This window comes from Apaloderma vittatum, unplaced genomic scaffold, assembly GCF_000703405.1.
Source record: "Apaloderma vittatum isolate BGI_N311 unplaced genomic scaffold, ASM70340v1 scaffold7305, whole genome shotgun sequence".
Lineage (NCBI taxonomy): Eukaryota > Metazoa > Chordata > Aves > Trogoniformes > Trogonidae > Apaloderma > Apaloderma vittatum.
In genome coordinates, this window is record NW_009717576.1 from 14,936 (window position 1) to 37,304 (window position 22,369).

Here is a 22,369-nt window from a genome sequence, read left to right on the forward strand (position 1 = left end):
CTCTGGCCGTGCCACACAACATTTTAATCTCTGAAAACCTTTTAAACCTAAGCGATGCAGCCCTTAGACAAAATTCATTGGGATCGACATAGAAATGTTTATCCATTTGAAATCAGTTTCCTCAGGTACTGTCCATTAAGAGGTGTAATTTTCTAGAAAGTCTGGAAGAAGAAAGCACCAAAGACTTCGGAAAATTCCAATGTTCCGCTTTCAGGCATGCCAAACAGTGAAAGGACACAGAAATGTGTATGTTAGATATCATGAACCTTGTTTTACATCTCCACATCAAAGATATACTCTGAAGAGGTCATTTGCTTCAGCGGTATTTTGCCTACTGAGAAGCAGCTTTCATCAAACTCAACAGAGAAGAACGAAACAACTTGTGCAAAGACAGGGATGGAAAAAAAGAATAAAACACTGCCAATAATAAGTGACTCAGTCTTCTAAGACAGTTTGTGGTGCATCAGGATCGCACCTAGGGTTCCTAAAGGCTGGGATGAACTAGCAATATATTATAAAAGTGCTTAACAAATCAAGGGTGCCCGTTGCCTGATTTACCACATATTCCTGGGTGACTGCAGTATTATTCTACTGGAATCAATAATGCTGCAACTTGGTAAGACCTGAATAATGAAGAGGTAAATCTAGCCCTTTACTGTCAACTTAATTATCCATACAAACTAGGCATTTGGCAAGAAAAGGTATTTCTATTGCCCCATAAAGACAAATTATGAGGAAATAAACAGGAACATGAAGTTAATGCTGTTTGACTGAGTAAAATGGCCTAAATCCTGAAAGCTTACCTTGCAATATATAATGTCATAATTAAACTAAGAAAAGAAGGTTAGGCTATTTGTTATGCCCAACGAGTAATGTAAGGATCTGAAGAGATGTTGAATTTCCATGTAACAAGACAATCTAAACCCAATTACCTTCAGAAGTGTTAACCACCTGTGAACACAATGGAAGCTCTTAAACTAATTTTTGAGTGGCAAGATGCTCCTTTCAATCTCATGTCAATTATTTTGCAAATAAATGATAAATTGTTTTATTTATTGAAAGAGTTCACATGGCACAAACATAAAGAATCTGGGAGAGGCCAGGGCTATGCATTGGCTGAGGCTCAGAGAAGCATTAGCCCTTGCAGACAAAGGCCAGAGATACGATTGATAAAAGAAACAGCACCCAATAATTTTGTGATGAAATTGTACCAAGGGAAGATGTAGCACTGAGCTAATCTCTAAGCCAATGAATGAAGACAGTATGAGTTTTTAAAATTAATTTCTGTCATTCTGATTTTTTCACCTCTTTTTCAGTGCATTCATATTTCCTTAAATAATTATTTTGATTTACACTTTTGTTTTCTCTCTGACTTTAAAAGCCTGAAATGCATCTTCTGTTACAGATGCCTGGGAAAATAATTACCTTTCTACTATATTTAAGTGTTACAAAATGACCAGGTGGGAATGAAGGAAGATTGACAACAGTGCCTTTATTAAATGACATGCCTAGCTTTCCCATTTACTACAGCTCTGAGCTATTATCAATATCTAAATACTAGCCCTGCAAATCATTTCGTTATTGAACTACCTAAGAAAAATCCCCTTGCCATAATGGATGTCCCTTACCAGATTCTCCTCCGCATGTCACACAAGATGGGAACTGCACCGTCACACCTACAAGGTTTCAAGCCAGCCCAGTAGATCTCTGCTCTGTGTGTTTGAATTCAAATTCAGAGCTACACCATCGATTACTGTACAGCCTAGAGTGAGGCTTTAACCTTGGTTTAGAAGGGGCTAGGCTTAGTTCAGCTGAGAGGGCTGCACAAGAGTGTGTGATTGCTTTGTCCCTGGAGCCATCTGGGTAAGAACTGTGCCTTCTGCTCAACTCTTCTCAGCGGTAGCACCTTGGCCTTGTTGCACAAAGGAGATGTGAAAGGCAGGTCTGAAACAAATTACGGTAAAACAACAAAAGGAGGGAAACAACAGGGAGGAGATACGAATGTCATTCATGTCAACAAACAGATGAAGCATATGGAAACTGCACTTAAGGCATAAAAGCATGTAAAAGGAGTTGATATGACCAGATGGCTAAGGAGCAAGGAGAGAGCCATTCTAGAAACTGTGAAGGAAATAAAGAACAAGAAAAGAGAATAAAGATTCTGGACTTCACACTGAATAGGGCAAATCCAAAGGAAATTTGACAGGAACACTACAGCAGGACTTATGGGGGGAGGGAAGAATGAAAAATATCAAATCAGCAGAGGTTCAGATTGAGCCAGGACATGTGCCTTTCCCACATGGGGAGGGATTTGAATTTGTGATGTCAGCATTAGTAGTTTTAGACGCTGCACTCCTAAGGAGGGTCTCATACAGACGTGGCAGGAGGGTGCAGGAGAAGAGAAGGCAGAGCCTGGCCAGAGTGGAAGGACAGCTTTAGCGTAAATTATGTGTTTAAGATCTTCAGAGCTGGGTTCAGCGCCTGGCTTCCTCAGATGTCAAATAAAGTAGTTCTCTTTTCTGCACCTTCATATTCTGTTAATAAAACCAAGATAAAAATATTTCTATCCTTTTTTGTCTCATTTATGAGGACAGATGACTCCTAAGGACAAACTGGCAGATACTTGTATGGTTCTAGCTGGCAACGAGGTCCAATCTAGCTACAGATACCACTGCAGATCCCAATAAAGCAAATATTAGGATGCCTAGTATTGGAAACAAAATCTTCAAACTCAGAATATATGTATTTCTTGATAAATAACACTGAAATCACTCAATTACGTACAGCATTTAACCTCATTGTTTTGGATTTATTCACCTTCTCCTCAGCTGGTTTCAGAAACATAACCTTTAACAACACCACGCAAGGGCTTCACAAGGTAAGGAGGAAATGCTAATTGGTTTTGTCTTTTTGTGAAACAATCCATCCAAAGTTAATTAGAATAGGTTTGCTTTTTCTTCACAGAAATAATCCATAAGAAAGACTGATAGGCAGAAGGAACCGCATCTTGCACAAAGGTGGTAGGATTTAAGTGATTTTGAGCTATGCTCCCAGAACTCACTTGCCTTCAGGCGTCTATCTGGTCTCTCTCTGTGGATGGCATAATTAGGACTTGAGTGAAAACCCCAGTGGCGAAGCCTGATAAGAAGTTAATCTTCTGGGCACCACGTGGGCCAAGAGAGATGTGCCAAAAAAGCCCAATTAGCAAAGGCACCCCATACCAGGGATTGCTCACCACTGATAAACACCTGCAGCATCTGCTTCCAAGATGCGGCTGCTTGGCAGCACGCGAGTCCCGCAGCCCGGAGAGACCAAAGGGCACCACCTGCACCTCACACACCCGCTGGGCAAATGGCAGAAAGGCAGCTCTGCGATCCAAGCTCTGAACATGTCTCCACGTGGCCTTCATAGTCACAGTGAGAAGTGTAATCCCTACAGATTCACACACCTGCCTGGTAACACGATTCTGCTTCAGTGCGTTCAGCCACACCGGGTATAGACATAAGATAGGGCATTTCTTACTGCATCTGGGGGTACTGCAGAGGGTACTTGTCAATAGGATTTGATTGTAGGTTTCTTGAACCCTCTGACTGAGGCCAAGCAAGCAGAATATGGGTCAAATCTACATCCTCCCAATTTTAGACTGAGGCACCCAAGACCTGCTAGCAGTACAGAACCCCAAAACATTACAGCAGGCTCACCCTCCCCCTCCAAAGCCATGTAGAAAAGTGAGTAAAGGATTCTGTTCAATTTTCCATCATCTGTAAAGAAGAAAGGAAAAAGTTCTTGGCTGTCAGAAAAGCTCTGCTGATCTGGAAAAAAAAGTGCTCAGCACCTATACTTTGCAAGCCAGAGACCCATTCTTTTAGGGGAGGAAAGTACTTCCCTAATAGCCAAAGGAATGTTGAGGGGCCACCATCTATTGACCCCACAAACCTCTCTCAGCACCCAGGGATATTTAAGATCAAATCCCAGTTTCAAGAGGGATGCAGGACATGGAAATCGTTCCTCAGGAATTTGACTGGTGTCTCCAGAGCAAGCAACTGTGGTATGACTACAATGCAAGGAGTTAACAGACATTGAAATAGTTTCATTAAGTAGATCTGCCAGAATTTACTTATTATTAAACCTCATTAGCTGGAGACTGTCCTTGTACTCCACGTTCTTACCCAGTTGCTGCCTGCTGCCTGCGGAACAGACAGAGGGATGCTGGAGAGATTATTTCTAAGCCCTTCCCCCTTCCCTCTCCCCTCCTCTTCCAGGACCACACTGACAATCCCAAGGGAAACAGAGGAGAGACAGGGAGAGGGCAGGAACCATCAGCTCTCCCTCAGCACATTTCACCAGGAAGCCCCAGGAGTCCACAAGAGGAGCTGCCACTTAGGACACTGTCTCCTTTGCAAAGGATTGATTCGTACCACATATTTTACATGAACACATACAAATATTTTCCCCTTCCAGGGAAGAAGGAGAGAAAGAGGAAAGAGACTGCGATCTCCAGAGTGTTCTAGTGATTTTTCCTGTAATCAATACTGTAAAACATCCCCAGGTCTTTCAGCTGGGCTGTAACTCAGAGGACAGCCGACCGGCGGGCGGCATGTGGACTTCACCTGCGGGGAAGCCAGGCACCGGGCAGCAGCCCGTGGTGCGGTGGTAAGTAACTTCGGGGAAGTTTCCTTGCAATTTTTCCAGCTCGCTGACTTGGGGTAATGAATGTTTTTGAATCTCTAGAGATTATGAACAAAACCAGGGGCTTGTTCCCGAAGAGGAAGTGTCTTTGAACTGCCTCCCCCCCCCAACCTGCTAAAATGCTTTCTGCCTGCGTAGCAAAGTTTTCTTGAGGGTAGGCAAACATCCCCTATGTCTTCTCAGTACTTTCCAGGGACATGAGACTGGGTTGATAAGAACAGTCATAATTTATACAGCACTTTACCTCTTCAGACATTTTACAAACATCTCCTCACTAATCCGTGCCATACGCCTGAGAGGCAGGCAAAGCAGGCGTGCAGTGAAAGGAAGAGGAATCGCATTCTAAGCACTCAAGTTAAAGCAATTAGGAACTTCGCATGCAGGTAATTGGCCACTCTAACTCTCATAGCTATTAAGCAGCTTAGTTGAGTTAGTGTGTCTTTAAGGGTTTATAGAAATAAGAAAGCAAAGCAGCAGCCACCAGAAAAGGCAAGGATCTAACGATGACTGAGATCTGCGTGGAGAAGAGCCCGATCTGTTCACATTTGGATTTGCAGGCATTCGACCCTTTGCGATAATTATGAATGAGGCTTTAGCTCTCCTCTGTGTCTGTGTTGCCAGACAACCAATGAGGCTGCAAAGCAAATTGCATTCGCAGGGTGCAGATTTCAGGAAGAAGCACAGAGGTGACTTTTACTTACAAAACAGGCACTCATTAATTTCATGCTTTAGGAGAGCGGCCAGAAACACCTTTTCTCTTGCAATAACCTCTGTTATGTTTTCTCCTCCTTCCTATATCTTTTGGCTGACAGATACCCCTGCTCTGATGCCATTTTGGATGTCCCAGTGAGAACTCTTAGAGATGCCTATTCTCTCCAGAGGCAGTGACCAAGACTATAGCAACATTAGCTACACTTCTTGTAACTCCTTGAGCCACTTCTTTCCTGTCTCTGTTGAAACCCCTTCTGTCAAAGGGGTCCATTACCAAAGAGCCAGGAGGATTTATCATCCCGATCAAGTCTCCACAGTCGATCTAAAGACAGAGATCATGATAAATGTTGGAGGCATCAAGTACCTGCTGCCCTGGAGTACTTTAGATGAATTTCCTCTGACCAGACTGAGCAAACTTAAGTTTTGCAGCAGCTATGAAGAAATAATTCAGCTGTGTGATGATTACGATGAAGACACCCATGAGTTCTTCTTTGACAGGAACCCCAATGCTTTTGGGATGATTGTCAGCTTTCTAGCAGCAGGGAAGCTGATGCTCTTAAGAGACACGTGTGCCTTGTCTTTTCAGGAGGAGCTGAGATACTGGGGGATTGAGGAATCCAACCTGGAGAACTGCTGTTTTCGAAAACTATTTCAAAAACTGCAGGAGTTGGCCGAGGTCCGCAAAGAAGAGGAGCTTCGGAGGAGCAAAGAAGCTGCATGTGTCTTGGATGAGAAAACCAAATTTGGACAGTTCATGAACAGACTCAGAGATATGGTAGAAAATCCCCAGTCAGGACTCCCAGGCAAAGTCTTTGCTTGTCTCTCCATTCTCTTTGTGGCCACCACAGCTATAAGCCTTTGTGTTAGCACAATGCCGGACTTGAGAGCTGAAGAAGACAGGGTAAGTCAGTCCTTTTTAACTGGTCTAACTACAGAATTAAAAGAAATTTGTCTGTCTTGCTAGGCATCCATGATTAAAAAGACAAAAACAGATAGAGAAAATACATTGTGATGAGGCTCAAAACTGCTGCTGGTAATGAAATGGTCTATACCAGAAAATGCAACAACGGCTTATAAATTAGTTCAATCATTTTCAAAACGATATTCAATTAAGAACAATGTGAACAAAGTAGTTTATTAATTGTTACCTAAAATACAGGAAAGAGTTTCTGGACAGAATAGGTATTGCAGCTCTCTAATACAGCGTTGTGTTTCCTTCTCAAGAAGCCGTTGCTAGTGTAAGTTATATTAACTTGTTAGCACTGAGACTCAAACTGATATTGTGGAGTGTTCTCTTCAACATGCTGTATTCTTTAGTTACGACCAGTCTCTCCTTTGGGCACATCAGCTAAAGAAATATTTTCCTCTGACATCTTTACTTTAAAACAGAATATCTTCCCTTGTCGAAATACAGTCAGATCTCTAAAAAGAAAGAAATACTCATTAATTTAAACAGTGTTATAATGTTATATTTCAATTCCTGCATAAAGATTCAAGGATGAGACAGATGAAGTGTTTTTACAGACACTGATACCTGAAAGCTGTGCCTTCAAAAATTCTAATTCCATGATAACAGAATTCTGTATTTGCCCACGTATGACTGTAGGAGTTATGCCAAATACTAGCTGAACTGCATTTAAACACTTTTCAACTAAGTCATTCACATTAATTCAGGGCAAATAAATCAAGCCTGTATCATACATGAAGGATCTTCTCTCTAACATTGTTGTAAATATTTCAGCATTTTAAAGATTTGTTATTCTAAAGGAAAGTAACAATCCAAAGTTATCTGAGATGTAATAATGTGCACATTCATCAGGTAATCTTGACTAATCTTTTTAATGAATCCTGTACTTCATTTGCAAACTGCCCTTCCAGAAGTGTTGAGGAAATCCAGGTCAGATAAGCTCCCTGTCCCAGCCACTGCTATGACAAGGCACTCCTCAGAGTACTGTACACTGACGAATAAAGTAATTTTTACATTTATAGCACAGCATGGTGTGCACAGTACAAAAACCTGCATATATTTTATTGCTCAAGTAGTAACTCACCGCAGCACAGTCACGGTGAAGCTATGTCATGATATTTGTTGTCTTTGAATAAAACTATGGACTGCACAGAAGGCTGAAATCTAAGATCATTCCCTGTTCCATTTAACCCCCTGCATATTAACTTACATTAGCATAGGAAGACTATTACCTTTCAGTAATAAGTCTGCTGCTCTTGCAGCCTTCCACAGCTATTACTTTTGGCAGGAAAAACTGTACCACTGTTCCAATGCTTCTTCCAAGGAAGTGCTTTAAATATAGAACATCCTTCTTAGAGCTAGATGCAAAAACATTACAAACTCTGCTCTAGCAAGCGCTTCCTACTAACTTTGTTAATGAAAGTAGCCCAACGTGTTTTCTTTTAGTTTCTCAGCCACTGCAGAAAAAGCTTTTATAAATACTTTTCATGCAAAAGAACAAGCACATAATGTGAGAGCTCAGAACTAGATGTAACACATTGCATTTTTAAAAATAATTAGCCGTATGTTAGAAAGCGAAGCATGCTGAGGGTTATAAGTATCTCTGGTAGCTGCAGTGTAGCTGCTGTTCCTGATTTCCTATAAAGCACAGATGACATTACTACTTACAGATTTGCTTATATATCACTACTTCAAAAACAAGCAAACTGGACTGAAACGAGCTCAAAAGATGGAGTGTTTGAAGTGCAGAGGAGAGGAAGAAGGATGAACTTGAGCAAAGGATGGCATCTGTCCAAGTATCTGGAGACACTACATCGTTTACACTGAGAGCACCAGCCTAATGCACTTTGTTACTGTGTTCCAGAAGCACAGAACAGAGTATTGAAAGTCCTGTTATTTGAATCCTTTAAAATTATGCCAGAGAAAACACAGGGGAAGATACGAGAAAGAATACTCATGCCATATGGAAAAGCAGAGAATATGAACTACTAAACAGTAGTTTTTCCATCCCTAGGGATGGCAAATTCTCCTAATTTCCATCCCTAAATTCCTAGCTGCAACACCTACGATTTTCTTGCTAGGATCTCAGAAGAGCATTTTAGCTAGAACTGGACAAATAACTCCGATAACTTAATTGACTAAAAATACCTCTTGGCTCTGGCTGAGTATATCCATGCAAATTGTAACTCTATGTTGAGTTGATTTGTAACTCAAAATTGTTCACTGGCTGATCTCTGAAAATGATTCCAAAACAGGGCCACATCTACCAGCAACCTGGGACAGGCACGCAGAATCTGAAATTTTGGCTTTTTAGGCTGAACACAAAGATTACGCTCTATCTCTTTGCTCAGTGACAGAAAAACAGTCAAATTCCTTCTGTAAAGTTTCTGAACAACCTGTAATGCCACATCTCAATTCAAAGTTGTACTATCCCGAGGTTTATTCATTTCTGAGGCAAAGCTTGGCAAAAACCTTTATGGTGAACGTGCTCTACAAGTACTGCAAGCTTGGTTTTCCAATGTCACAAACACTGGAAATTGAATTAATCCATTCTGAAATACAAATAAAAAAGGGTTTACCTCTGCTGCATATGTACCACTCTAGGGTCCTTTTTCTCATCATCACAGCCACAATAATAGAGTAAAAACTGGCTGGACCCCAGCTCAAGGAGAAGGATCAGAGTCAAAAAAAAGAAAAAAAGAAAGGAAAAATCATACGAGGTGACTTCCACTTCAATCAAAGGCTTGGCTGATCCCACCCTGCAGGCACATGAAATCACTTGTCCTTTTTGCAGTTGCTGAACCAGGTCTGCTTAGAAAGGAAAATAGCTGCCTGGGCAGGCAGAAGAGCAAACAGGAGTCCTCACCAGCCGAGGGAAAGCGAAAACTTCGGTCTCTGAGAGAGGGATGGCAAGGAGCCAAGGCAAGAGCATCTGCATCAGGGAAGCCCAGTCACCCTGGCAACCGGAGGGGAGGGAAGGAGCCATCTCCGTGGGCAGAAGAAAAAGGAGAAGGTTAGCTTAAAAAGATAGGAATATAGTAGAAAGTAAAGTAAAGAATGAGTTATTACAATCAATAGCATGTACACACTTTAGAATATGTCAAATGACATTTAGGAACATTCTGGTGGAGATACGAAAGAAAAGCACGGATAGATGGGCAAACAATTCTGTAACCACATAGCGCAGGAGCACTTGCCATGAATCTCAACTCAGAGCAAACAGCCCTTAGGTGAAGGAGGCCAAAAGTTCAGGAAAACTCTAGAGCCATAAATGCAGAGCTCTAGTGATCTCAGGTTTACGTCTGATCATGAAACAGATATACAAAAGGATTTATCATACATGGTGCAAAGGAAAGAGGACTCAGTAACAAGTTACATTATTTGGGCATAAAACCACTGAAATGTCACATCCTCTGGCAGCAATACATCCTTTTCTAGGATATTTGCATCTGTTTTTTACAGAGATGAAACTGTCTTCAGTAAGGAACAAAATCAGTATCACTAAAATGTAGTAATCAAGGCATGTGTGTATGTAGAGATAAAAAAAAAAAAGGCATACATGGAGGTGAGGATTATTGAACTGAACAAATAGCCTGAGAGAACTACAAATCTGAATCGGAGACCATACGTATAGGATAAGAAAGCTGAAGTGATAAAATCTACCAGTATTTTCCTCAGACAAAGGAATTAAGATCATCCCACTAGAGACAAGGCAAAAGTCCCAAAGTCCCCTGAAAGTCCATTCTCACATAAGAGTTACAATCAGGATCCAAGAGGTGTAACAGAAATAGTCACTGCTCAGCATATCTAGCCCAAAGGAAAAAACATCATTACACCAGAGAACTACAGAATAAAACCGCCACAGAAAGGCTTGGACATGGAGACTGCCTTGAAGCACTCTTGGGATTTTCCTTAGGAAGAGATACGTCTTTTAATGAGTCCCTAAAATTGGCATCCTCTAGAGAAATGACTCAGCAGAAAAGATACAGCAAGGTCTTTTCTTCAGGGAGGCAAGCAAATTAAGGTCAGAGAAGAAAAAAAAAAAAGAAAAAAAACCCCCCGACATTTCCATTCCCTGTCCCTCAGCACCAGTAAAAACCAAATAATTTTCTGCCAGTGTGGATGGCTCCCAACAAATCACACCTACACGCTGTCCCCTGGAAGTGTGGTTTAAGAGAGAAGGAAATGTCTGTTCTCTGTTCTCTTCTCTGGTGATCAGTGAGTGGCCAGACCTTGTTACCATTTTTTTTATTTGCTCCTAACTGACCTTGAGAAGCTTGTAATTGCTTTATGCGTTGTATATAACCTAATGAAACACAACTAATATAAGTTCCAGCCAGTATTGTCAGATCTAATGACTTTTATCTTGAAACTTAGAATATTAATTTTTTTTTCTAAAGTGCCTATTCCTGGGATCACTTGATTATGTGAAAATGTAATTACTTTTGAAAGAGTAAGACTTTAGTCTTTAGTCTCATTCAGAAAACATGAACAGAGGATAAGAACTCAGTACCTAATATATAGAACTATTTATAAATGATTTTTTTCATTCTACACCATTATTCTGGAGGCCCTGGCAATGTTTTACAATGTTTGATGTTGCTGATACTGTCTGCATGATACTAAAACCAGAAAAATCGGCTCATACACTAGAGGTAACTGCTGAAGAAACAAATTTTCTTTAGAAATAAGTAATTTTACTTTATGGGGAAAAAACGCAAACAATTTCTTGGTCTTACTGTGAAAAGAAAGAAAACCAAACAAGATATTGGGTTACCACTGCCATAGCTAAATGTGTTAATTATAAAAATCCTTGTTGACTTGTATCTAGCCAGCTCAGTATGTGAAGATATGCTTGCGAGAGGTATATTCTCAGTATTCAAGCTGTTAAACCCATTAGAAAAAGGTTAGAATGTAAAGCTCTAACCCTGCCCATAACCTGAAGATAACATTAAACATCTCAAGTGCACCCCAAAGAAGAAACCCAAAGCACTTAGGAGTGACTGGAGGAGATAAGAATCCAGACAGAGAGTGTCAGGGAGAGGAGTGTAAACCTAGTTCCGTGGCTCACACGGGCTGCAAAGATAAGACTCTTCATCAAAGTGTAATTTGGCCACTGGTTAGAAGCAATCACCTTTGGTAAATTGAATATGACAGCCAGATTTTGACAGATACTGCGAGCTACCATTTTTATAGCTTTTAAATACAAGGGTCTAAATACTGATCCAAAAAAACTTTTTTCTAGCTGATTAGCCAGGGCAAAATGATTCCTGCTAAAAATATCTTTTGCAATGCCTACTGCAGAGTACTACTAATGAAGCGGGGCATTATTCAGAATATACCTGAAAAACAGAGGTGTTTCACAGTAGCTTGGTGTTCCAACTTACTTTCTAGCATGAGCATATACCACACAAATCACTTGCTCTATTGCAAAGAAATTAATGAAATCCTGACCTTCAGAAACACTTCTCATGCTCATTTAAAAGTGTAAGACTATCAAGGCGTATGTATGCATGCCTATCTATAAATATATTGGTATATACATGACTTGAAATTACCTGGAACAAAATAAAGCTGGATATGCTTTGGTGTTATTGCATCTGCTCAGTCATTTTTCTGTGTTCTTATCAGAACACTTACCATGGACACTCACTTTCCTAAATTATCTAGTACAGTTGTAGTTTCTTGTAACCATTTTGGCCAGCAATGAAAGTATTGCAGGATTTTAAAGCAGGAAAATTCTGTGCTTTACTGAAGCACCGAAAAACTGCCAGTGCACTTGGCACAGTAGAATTCATCTAACTTATTTGCTTTACGGATTGAATTGGTTAAACTAATAACAGTTGAAGAAAGAGATTAAATAAGAAAAAAAACCAACAGCAATAAGAAAATTAAAGCCTGGGACTTTGATACATACAGAAATTATTCCTTTTGAGATCTGCCTTTTTTTGAGGCTTGCATATCCGTTCACTAATGTCAAAAGCTTTGACCTAGAAATTGCACCATTATATTAAGACTCGATTTCATAGTTCATTATAGGTAACTGTTTTCCAACCATCCCCAAACAGAGCTGCATATTTCAGCATTAAATCTAATACTTACAATATTGGAGAAGTTCATATTACCTAAGTTCTGCTCTACAGAAGCAAAGAGGGGTACAAGCAGCAGGTCAATGCTGCTCAGCATCTGTGGCTCAGCTTACCCTCGCTGCCACAGAAAGCAATTTTCTTCAGCAAGTCTGGACACTCCAGTGAGTAAATGGATTCTGAATGGTTTTCCAAAGCTGGCTCCGCTAGTTCAAGGTCTAATGTTCAGAAAGCGCAATTAGACATTATTAGTTTGCCTTATGGTCCTCCAGTTTTGGCTGTATCCCAGCAGCACTAAGTCTCCCGGCTTTGCACGCTACCCCTGGGGGGACACCCAGCTGTTGTGGTGCTCTGCAAGGGGCAGTCCTTCAGCTGCCACGCAGGGTGCCAGCACACGTGCTCCTCACTGGGAATCAGGCTTGCTTTTCCCTTTTGCTGCTTCCAAGTTGGTAATGCTTACAAGAAGAGGAAAAAAATCTGTTTACTTTCCTCATTTGACTCACCTCAAGGTGATGAATACGCAGTAAATGCCTTCTTTGGGAAGACGGGCATTTCCTCTGGGGGAGCCAGCTCTACCTTTGGAAAACACTCTTTGAAATCAGTGCATCCTCCAAGTTCATAGCAATAATGTGAAAAGTATTAAAAATAAATAACCACCCAAATTTCTATGTGCTTCAGAAACTCCTCTGAATACAAAGGAAATCTCTGAGGACTCTTCAGTCTACTGCTGCCGTCAAATTCACACTCTCGTATTTTAATTACGAGCAAATCCAATTGCTAATTTCATTGCAGCATCAGGGCTATGAACTGCATATGCCATGTTTATTCCCACATTGTCAGCACCTCCTGTTAGCACTAGTATTTTCCCGTATGAGAGATTCAACCACATCTGGGACCCCGCGGTACCCCCTGTACCACACAAGTGCAATAACAACTAGTTTGTGCTCTGAGGAACTTAAAGTGCAGTGAGGAAAGCAGCAGAGAAGAAACAGCAACAGGGCAAACGATTTGACCAGTAGCAAAACTGGAAACTGAAGGTCATCCTCCAAAGTCCCAGATAAACACCTCCTCATTTCGACTTTGTTGTTCTTCACAGTTACAAAATGAAGTCTATTAAATTTGTACTAGAGAAACATGGAGGTAATACTTCCACATCTTTCTCCAAACACAAACACTCTGGGGTCACCAATTGGCTTAAATCAGGTTTGAATTCTGCAGACTGATTCTCATGGTATTTGCAGAATAAGGGCCCAAGCTTAAAAGTTAATTGAAATATTTTATTTTAGTTACACTTCTGCCCCAGAGGAGATAATTATGTGTTCGATAGAGAGATAATAATTTCCTTCTATGTTCTTTCTAATGTCCACATTAATATAATCCCAATATTAGTTTAGTTTCCTCAAATGTGCTAGTTGTAGTAATTGTTTTCAGGAGTCTAGGCTTCTCTCCCATAAAACAAAGCGAGCTGGAAATCATGCTGTGATCAGAATACGCAGCACTCCTTTAACAAGCTCATCATTCTGTAAATCAGATTACAGTCTCTTTCTCAGCAGGCTGTAAACCTTCTGATTTTATTGCATCAGTCTGGAACCATAAATCCAAGTACTGAAGTGATCCATAACATAGGGTTTTCAAGTTCTCCCTAACCATCATTTGATTCAGCAGAGCGTGGCTTAATTATTCAAATACTAGCGGCAATGCGGTCGCAGTGATTCAGCAGTACCTGCAGCACTGCAGCTGGATCCCACAGCTCCAGGTACGCAGGGAACACAGCCTGGCACAGCACTTCTGAACCGAGCCATCGTTTTGCAGCCAAAAGGGATTTCTCCCCTGCACCCATTCACTCCCTGCTGTGGAGTGGCATAAGAACAGCCAAGAGCCGGTTAGGCTCTCTATGCTCTCTATACTTGTAGACTCACCACCTTGGATTTATAGGCAGGCAAGAGCAAGAACTGAAGCTTATGTTTTCACTATTACATCAACTTGTATTTTTTTTCCACAGAGAGAATTGTCCAGGGAGACACCATAGACCAGGACACACTGCCCATGTAGAACCCTCAGAAGTGCAAAAGGCTGGAGAACAGCACCCTGCCCAGGAAATGTCAACCTTGCCTTAGACAGGAGAATTCGGCGAGTTTTGCTTCTAAATCCTCTGCACAGAGGGCTGAATGGTTTTATCTCTTAGAGGGCCAAAAGGCCGGACTGTAAGAAGAGCAGTCTTGCTGAGATAAGCCTCTCCACTAAGCGTTGGATAGCACACGCAGGCAGAAGCCAGGTCGACAGCCACAGTACAGGCTGATCCCATCTGCTACCTCTTCAGTGGACACTGGCCTCTGTCCACAAAAGTGGTTGGATCAGAGGGAAGGATCCAGGCAGTAACTGCCTGTACTTGAGTGTGCCAAACCAAATCTGGGCCTGCCAGGATAGGTTTAGCAGATGTGAATTGTGACGGAGCCAGGCACATTTCTGGTGTGGGAGATGATGTTCCGGCAGCCTGTCCTTTGAACGCAGAGTGCTAAGCAGGTCCAGGTCCTGAGTTTAAGAAAACTCTCCTTTAGGACTCCTGTAGGTGTCTGAGTCAAGTAAAATGGTCAGCACAGAGTAGACCCTGAAGGCACAAGAATAGTTCCTTGGTGTTTCCATCCAGTTATCTATAAATAATATTTTTTCCTTATCTAGAAAATGAGTTGCATCTGAAAAGCAAGGTGGATAGACAAGACAGATATTCCACAGAGGAACTTCTGATTCAGTCTTCTTGAGTGTTGCTACAACTATTGAGGCATGTAAAGACACTATTTTCACTAGACAAGATTTGTATGTCTTGTAAGATAGGTTAGTGCAGCATCACTCTGAGATCTGATTTTGTTTATTATCCTAGAAGCCATTACACTTTAGGTAATGTTTCCTGGTAAACTAAGAGGGCACTTTGACAGGAAATTTATCTTATTTATCTTGTGAGTGGCACATATCTCATGTTCATTTAGCTTGATCATAAACTGGATAGAAATTTGACTGCATAACCTACAGATCACCCACACTTGAAAACTGCATCCTCAGTCCCTTCCACCTCCAAAAGCAAAAGGGCCAGAGAAAGGCCACAAGGATGGAACAACCTCACAGGAGGACTAAGGCAGGCAGAATTCCTCAGGATGGGAACAAGCTACGACAGTGGCTGCAAGAGAGGTCTGCAAAATCACAAAGGGCAGGAAGCGAGCAAAAGTCGATCAAGTAGGCAGTGACAGAGCTTGGTGGAGTCAGATGAAACTAAGGGGAACCTGGTTCAAAGCAAAGAGGTGAGTCTCCATGCCACAGACAGAGGGCAAAATAACGGCCAAAGTGTATAGCAGAGCAATTCAGTTTGCTTACACAAACACCACCTTCAGCTCTGGAAGCTTTGGAGCGGAAAATAGAAGCCAGGAGATTCGCCTGGGGCAGCTGTTTTCTCAGGCTGATGGAACAGGGCACTGGGCTAACTGGAGTCAGGATATTTTTTACGAGCCTATGCTTTCTTATCTAAAAAGAAGTTAATAGAAGGATCCTAAAATGAGCAATTTTACTGTAACACTATAAATGCTCCAACGCATCAGAGAAGCCAGAAAATGAGCCATTGCCTTATACAGCAGAAAGCAATAATGAAAAGGAAGCGTGAATCACTTATTATCTCTGGTGGTATAGAAGTTGGAAACAGCCACTTTGCTTCTTTGAGGTGGCTTATAAATTTAAGAAATCACTCAATATTTCAGGCATCAGGCTCAGTATATATATTTTCACATACAAAATATTGTTTCCATCATTGCTGAGCCAAATTCTCTTTTCATATGTAAGATCAATACCAGACACTCAGCTTATTACATTTATATCATATGCTGTAAAATTTCAGCCAGAGAAAAGTTCCATAAATTCTGATAAATTCTTGCATTGTTCAAAAGTAAATCTGCAGGATGAATAAAGTGTAAAGAGTCAGATACTCACTCATCACTGGCTTTGTGATAACTACTCTCCTGTCAAAGTCGACGGTAGTTTGAGTACTGATTAATGCTATGGTAGTGTAAAACATGTCAGAGGGTTTTGTTGAAAAAGCCCAACCAAAGTATGTTGTAGTCAGTTATAAACAAACCCCCATCCTCCCCTTATGTTCACAGTCAACACCATACTGGCTTGGCATTTTTATAGGTTCCACTACATCACGGTACTTTGGGTGTGAAAATGCAGACAGGAGGAGAAAAAATTTGACTCAAAGAGCTGAAAATAAAAGCTCAAAATTCTGCTCTAGCTAATGGGGAGATCAAGAGAGGGAGCTATTTGTTGTGTTTTGTGTTGGCAGGCACTGATCACTAGAATTGCCCAAATGCGTTTCCTTTGTTCAGAAAAAGGAAATACATCAAAGTTGTTGTGGCACTGAAATTCTTTTACTGGCCATTTATGACAAAAAACAAACTTTCAGGGATCAGAATACTTGGGCCATAATTTGACAGTTCACTGAAGGTAACCAACATCTCCCAGGAACCCGATGACAATTGCAAATTTGAAATCTACCACTTACATAGAGGCGTCCATAGCTTGGTAAGAACACATTGTTTGAAGTCAGTGTGTTGTTCTGCCTGCTCTTTGGACAACACTTGCAAGTGGAACATAAAGCACTCTGAGGTCTAAAAGTCATCGGTAATATCGAGGGAAACAGAAATTGGCTTCGTTACTTAAGATTTCCTCTTTTTTCCTCTTATTCCAATAATTGCTGCTTTTGAACAGGATATTCAAAAGGATCAAGAATCTTCGAAGAGACTGACATTAGGGAGGGATATTCTATATAAACCATATCACATATATTACATAATATGTATAATTATCCTTAATACATAAAACATTCACATACAAGCTCACTGGATGAAATCTATCTCCCAGTATGAAATCAGTGAGCACATTCTCATTAAATACCACAAAGCCAGGGTCTTCCAGTCTCCTTCCAGGCACTAGGGGCAGAGAAATAAAGACAGACAGAGAAAGAGGCTTGGAAGTTTCTGGCAGAAGTTGTATATGGACTAAAACATGGTACATCTATACGTTGTATCGGAGTGAAAAGTCCCTGCTGTGAGCTGGTAGCCCAGCTGCGTTATTTCTAGGGCTTGAGTTAGTCACCTCCATGCAGAACTACTGCGCTGCACAGGGAAATCAGTTCCCTCTAAGAGCAAGAGGGCTGCTTCCCCAAAGCATAGGTATGTCTGAAGCAAACGTCTTCTTTTTCTGCCGCTTCTGAATAAAATGAAGCATGGAATTCTCTGCATTAGTCACAGTGTCAGAGACTGTGATATTGTCACTCTTGTTTGCTGCAACACAAAAATGGACCGTGGCCTGAATCACATGCAAACATTTCTGAAATGTCTTTTGCAAAGTACATAAAAAAGACAAAGTGTGCTAACGGGAAGAATTCACAGTCCTTTATGTCCACAACTATGCACAAAGGAGAAATAAAATGCACAGTAACATTCCTGAAAAGTTTGATTTGAAGGATGCTCTTCTGAAAAATGAAATCCATATTTAGAAAGCTGACTGCACAAATTATTTTCTCTAAATATACATAACTTTCCACGGGGAATACTTAGGCGACCAAGGATGGTGAGAAGAAACGAAAAAATCTCCCAACAAATCCTTACAATGCTGTACTTCGAAAATTCACACTTGATCCAAAAGACGCTCTAGATCTTAATCATTAACACTTTCAGCAAACAAGATTTATTGTGGTTTCCAAGGCAGGAATAGTGAAAGCTACATGATGATCTAAGAGCAACGTTACCTGTAAATATCTAAAGGTAAATAACTAACAGATGTACTGAAAATTCAGCCCAGTTAACAAAAAATAAAATAAATCTGGATGGGAACAATGAATAATTCACAGGCCACATCACTAGAATGACCACAGGCAGAGCCCAGGCTGCACCATACGAATAATTTACAACTCAGAAAGAGCGAACAGTGCATAACACAACTGCTGATTGCAAGCAATCTCATCAAGCCAAGTCAGCAGCTCTGCAAACATCAATGCACTCTAGGCACCGCCATGGCAATGACTTCAAATGGGGCGATAACCTGATCCTGCACACGTAATTCTATCGCAGCCAAGTTTTCATTACCTTCTGCAGTGTTTATTTTAAGAGATAAATCATGAGCTTGACTGTCTTCTGTGCAGAGAGAGGAAAAATTCCCCATACATTGCTACAGAGCTAAATTGTCCTGAGGGTTAGACAGGGTAAAACATATCCCTTATGTATGTTACCATTTCACCTGGGGAACCTCAGATGGCCAGTGGTCGTAACACGTGATGACTACAGAGGTAAACACTGCCTGAACAGAAAGACTTGTTGCTCCCAAGAAAAGCACGAATTCTGTCACAAGGGACACTCTATAATACCAACATCACATTGCAATGCACAAGGGTAACTGAACATTGGTAGTAAGTTTAATTAGTAGCAGGAGTATGTGTTTCCCATGTGTATTGAATCAATATGGCTCATGGAATTTGGCTGAGAATGGATAATACTGTACCAGGAACTGTTCCTCCAGATTGCTTAATTTCAGAGACAGGCTAACAGGAAAGATGCCTTGACTTCATTCTGCAGAGGTTACAAAAAAAGCCTTTCACGAACCAAGGGTCTGCAGTTACTCCTGAATAACACTTAGCCTCCTTTTGCAGAGTGGAATGGCCCTTTCTCAGCACAGATTCTTCTTTCTCACCCCTAGTTTGCTTGATCTTCTGCAGTTGTGAACATCTCAGAGATGCAAATCTCCAATCAGCAATGATACAAGGAGAAGATTCTTCAACCTTGCTAAGCCTTCATGTACTAAAATTGTAGCTGGAAAGAGCTCTCTGCCAAATAGCAAGAATAGTAGTGGTTTTTATAATGTGCTCGGCGAAGAAAAGCACACAAGGCTGCTTAAAAGCCACTCAAAGCCCATGAAAGACTTCAGTTTACCCAAACTCCAACTACTTGCATCAGTGCTAGAACTTAATGTAAATAGCAGCAGGCCACTGCAGAAATACCATACAAGTACCTGTTAGGTGGCATTCTTCGATAAACTTATTCACAATACTTCAGAGCAATACAATCTCAAGTTACTGTTCTTAAGAACATACTAATTCTCTGTACAGGAACAGGAAATTATTTATCAGGAGGATGGATAAGGTGTGTAAGAAAGCAGGGACATCGGCATATAAAAATAATGTTCCTTTCAGGGGTAAGTGTCCAGGGGCTAAGCAGTACACGTGGTTTTCATTGTTAGTTCCCATCTTCCATAAGGCAAAAAATAGTGGCAAGACCTGTTTTGTTTTCTGCCAGTTGGAATTCTGTGAGCAGACACTGTGCATTTGAAAGATGCAGCATGCACACCTCAGTCCCCCTCCCCGATGTGTCCGTCTGCTACCTCGCTCTTTGGAGGGATGTCATCTAGTGGCTGCCCATCGCTAGAGGACAAGTCTCTTGCTTAGCCAAATAATTAGGAGCTCATTTAACATTTGCCTCTTCATTTCACTGGAATAGGCCAAACTGGATTTCATTTTTTAAGCTCATCACAGGAAAACAAAGAAAATGAATCCAAAGAGGCTAAAGTACAACAATTCCTTAACTAACAAAACCAAGAAGGTATTGCTGGTAGCACATGGCCTCAATAATGGGAGAGGATTCTTCATAGCAAGATTATTTTACTTTAGATTAAAACACTCACATGTACAGAAATATGACTTGTATGCCAAGGATCTAGATGACTTAATTACATCTCTGAACCACTTTTAATTGCACCAGAGTACAGCGCACTTGTGAAAACACCATGCACCGATCAGCATCAGAAATCTAGAGACGGTGAAACATTAATCTTTCTTTTGAAGAGAAACTGATTTTTGTACAGGCTTATAACCAAGAAAAGTTTTTATTAATTTCTGTCTGAGAGCAGGAAGTGGGACTTAATTGGGACTTACAGGCTGCAGGCCAAGACTTTATACAGAGATGAGTTTCATTAATTTAGAGTGGAAGAAGCAACATAATAGAAATCAGCAGGTAGGCATATCTGTTCACAGAGATATTTCACATGCTCAGAGTCACCCATACACGATTGAAGGACGGCTGCCATGTGACCACTTGCTAGCTGGTACTTGTGCATTTCTGATACCCGTGACTCAGGGAGACACATATTGCTTCTTCCTTGGTTTTGGATGCTGGTTCACAGACTGTTCTTTTATTTAATTCTCTTTTTGTTTTGTATCAGGGTGAGTGTTCCCAGAAGTGCTATTACATCTTTGTCATAGAGACCATCTGTGTGGCTTGGTTTTCCCTGGAGTTCTGCCTCCGATTCATTCAGGCAAGGAGCAAGTGTCAGTTCTTCAAAGGACCCCTAAATATCATTGACTTCTTGGCTATTTCACCCTATTACATTTCCCTTATCTTCTCAGAGGACGACTCAAGCGAGGAGGACGACAGGCCAAGCAGCAACACATATTTGGAGAAGGTTGGTTTGGTGCTACGGGTTTTACGTGCCTTGAGGATCTTGTACGTAATGCGCCTTGCCCGACACTCCTTGGGCTTGCAGACTTTGGGCCTCACAGTTCGGAGATGCACACGCGAATTTGGGCTGCTTTTACTCTTCCTGTGCGTGGCTGTCACTCTGTTTTCTCCTTTGGTCTATCTCGCTGAGAATGAATCTGGGAAGGTGCTTGAATTTACCAGCATCCCTGCTTCTTACTGGTGGGCTATCATCTCAATGACGACAGTGGGGTACGGAGATATGGTACCACGGAGTGTTCCGGGCCAGATGGTGGCTCTCAGCAGCATCCTCAGCGGGATCCTCATCATGTCTTTTCCTGCAACATCAATATTCCACACTTTCTCCCATTCCTATTCGGAGTTGAGAAAGGAACATGAGCGATTACAGTCTCGGCTGAACAGAGTGAAAAATGCCAATCACTCCGGTGAAAGCGACACCTTCAATGAGACAGACAGCTTGATCCTGGAGGATCAGGCATCACCCATCAAATACATTTACACAGGGAACTAAGCTTGGTTGTAAAACATTCCCAGCAACACAAATAAAAATTTACACGAGTACATCAAGATAATACACAAAGCGAAGCAGCAACATAGGTTACAGTGCTACTTTCTCTGCCAGCATAGATATAACAAGCAGTCAAGCCAACACAGGTAGCTCCAACACATCATTATGAAGCTGGAGGTTCTGAGAATGTCAAAAGCTGGAGCTTATTCAATAATAAATGTTCACTCTTCTCTATGACTGATAAGAATAAACTTCATCTCTGCCAGTCAAGTATCTTGCTGAATACCTAATATTGAACATGTAACAAAACAAAACAGCTTCTGTTGGCACAAATACACTTATCTTATTTGCCTTTGAGTTTCCAATGTTCTTGCAAGTAACATCTTGAGCCAAGCATTAGAATGGATTCTTTCAGGGCTACGCACCAGTGTTGTTTATACAACGCTCATCTACCAGGCATACAGGAGAAGCCTCAAATCTGAATTCTGTATCTAAAGCCTCTTATAAGCTTAAAATAAAAGTACTGTATGTGAAAGCTTTCAGAGTTTGCCTGTACCCAGACGATCAACCTGTAAGTAACGAATTGCACTGCTATTGTATAAAAGACACAGTGTTTGCAAAAGAATTTGCTTGAAATGCAGTTGGAGTCTGCAAATCGTGCACATTTCATACTAGAGAGTGAAAGTTTTCAAACTTGTTTTTCATATACTTATTTAAAATAATAATAAGGAATAAAAATATTTAAGCTTATCTATCATATCAAAAAGAGTTGGTGTTATCTTTTTCACTGAACAGTGGTGGCTCTTCTGGAAGAAAGGTAAAAAGTAGTTATTGAAAATGAGATGATAGCTCAGAAGTCTCCAAAGGTTTACATAGTAAA

The 22,369-nt window shown here is 41.0% G+C and overlaps 1 protein-coding gene across 1 annotated transcript; it reads left to right on the forward strand.

The window, feature by feature from the left end:
- Positions 1 to 5,551: 5,551 nt before the first annotated feature.
- KCNG4 (potassium voltage-gated channel, subfamily G, member 4) lies at positions 5,552 to 21,492 on the forward strand. Its single transcript, XM_009869956.1, has 2 exons — positions 5,552 to 6,301; positions 20,707 to 21,492. Exons 1-2 carry the CDS (start codon positions 5,552 to 5,554, stop codon positions 21,490 to 21,492), a joined length of 1,536 nt encoding a protein of 511 aa, XP_009868258.1.
- Positions 21,493 to 22,369: the final 877 nt, after the last annotated feature.

Excerpts from the sequence above, each read along its gene's own strand:
- KCNG4 (XM_009869956.1), top strand. The coding sequence starts at position 5,552 with ATGCCTATTCTCTCCAGAGGCAGTGACCAAGACTATAGCAACATTAGC. Across the intron at positions 6,302-20,706 it reads TGAGAGCTGAAGAAGACAGG|GGTGAGTGTTCCCAGAAGTG; the intron begins GTAAGTCAGTCC and ends GTTTTGTATCAG.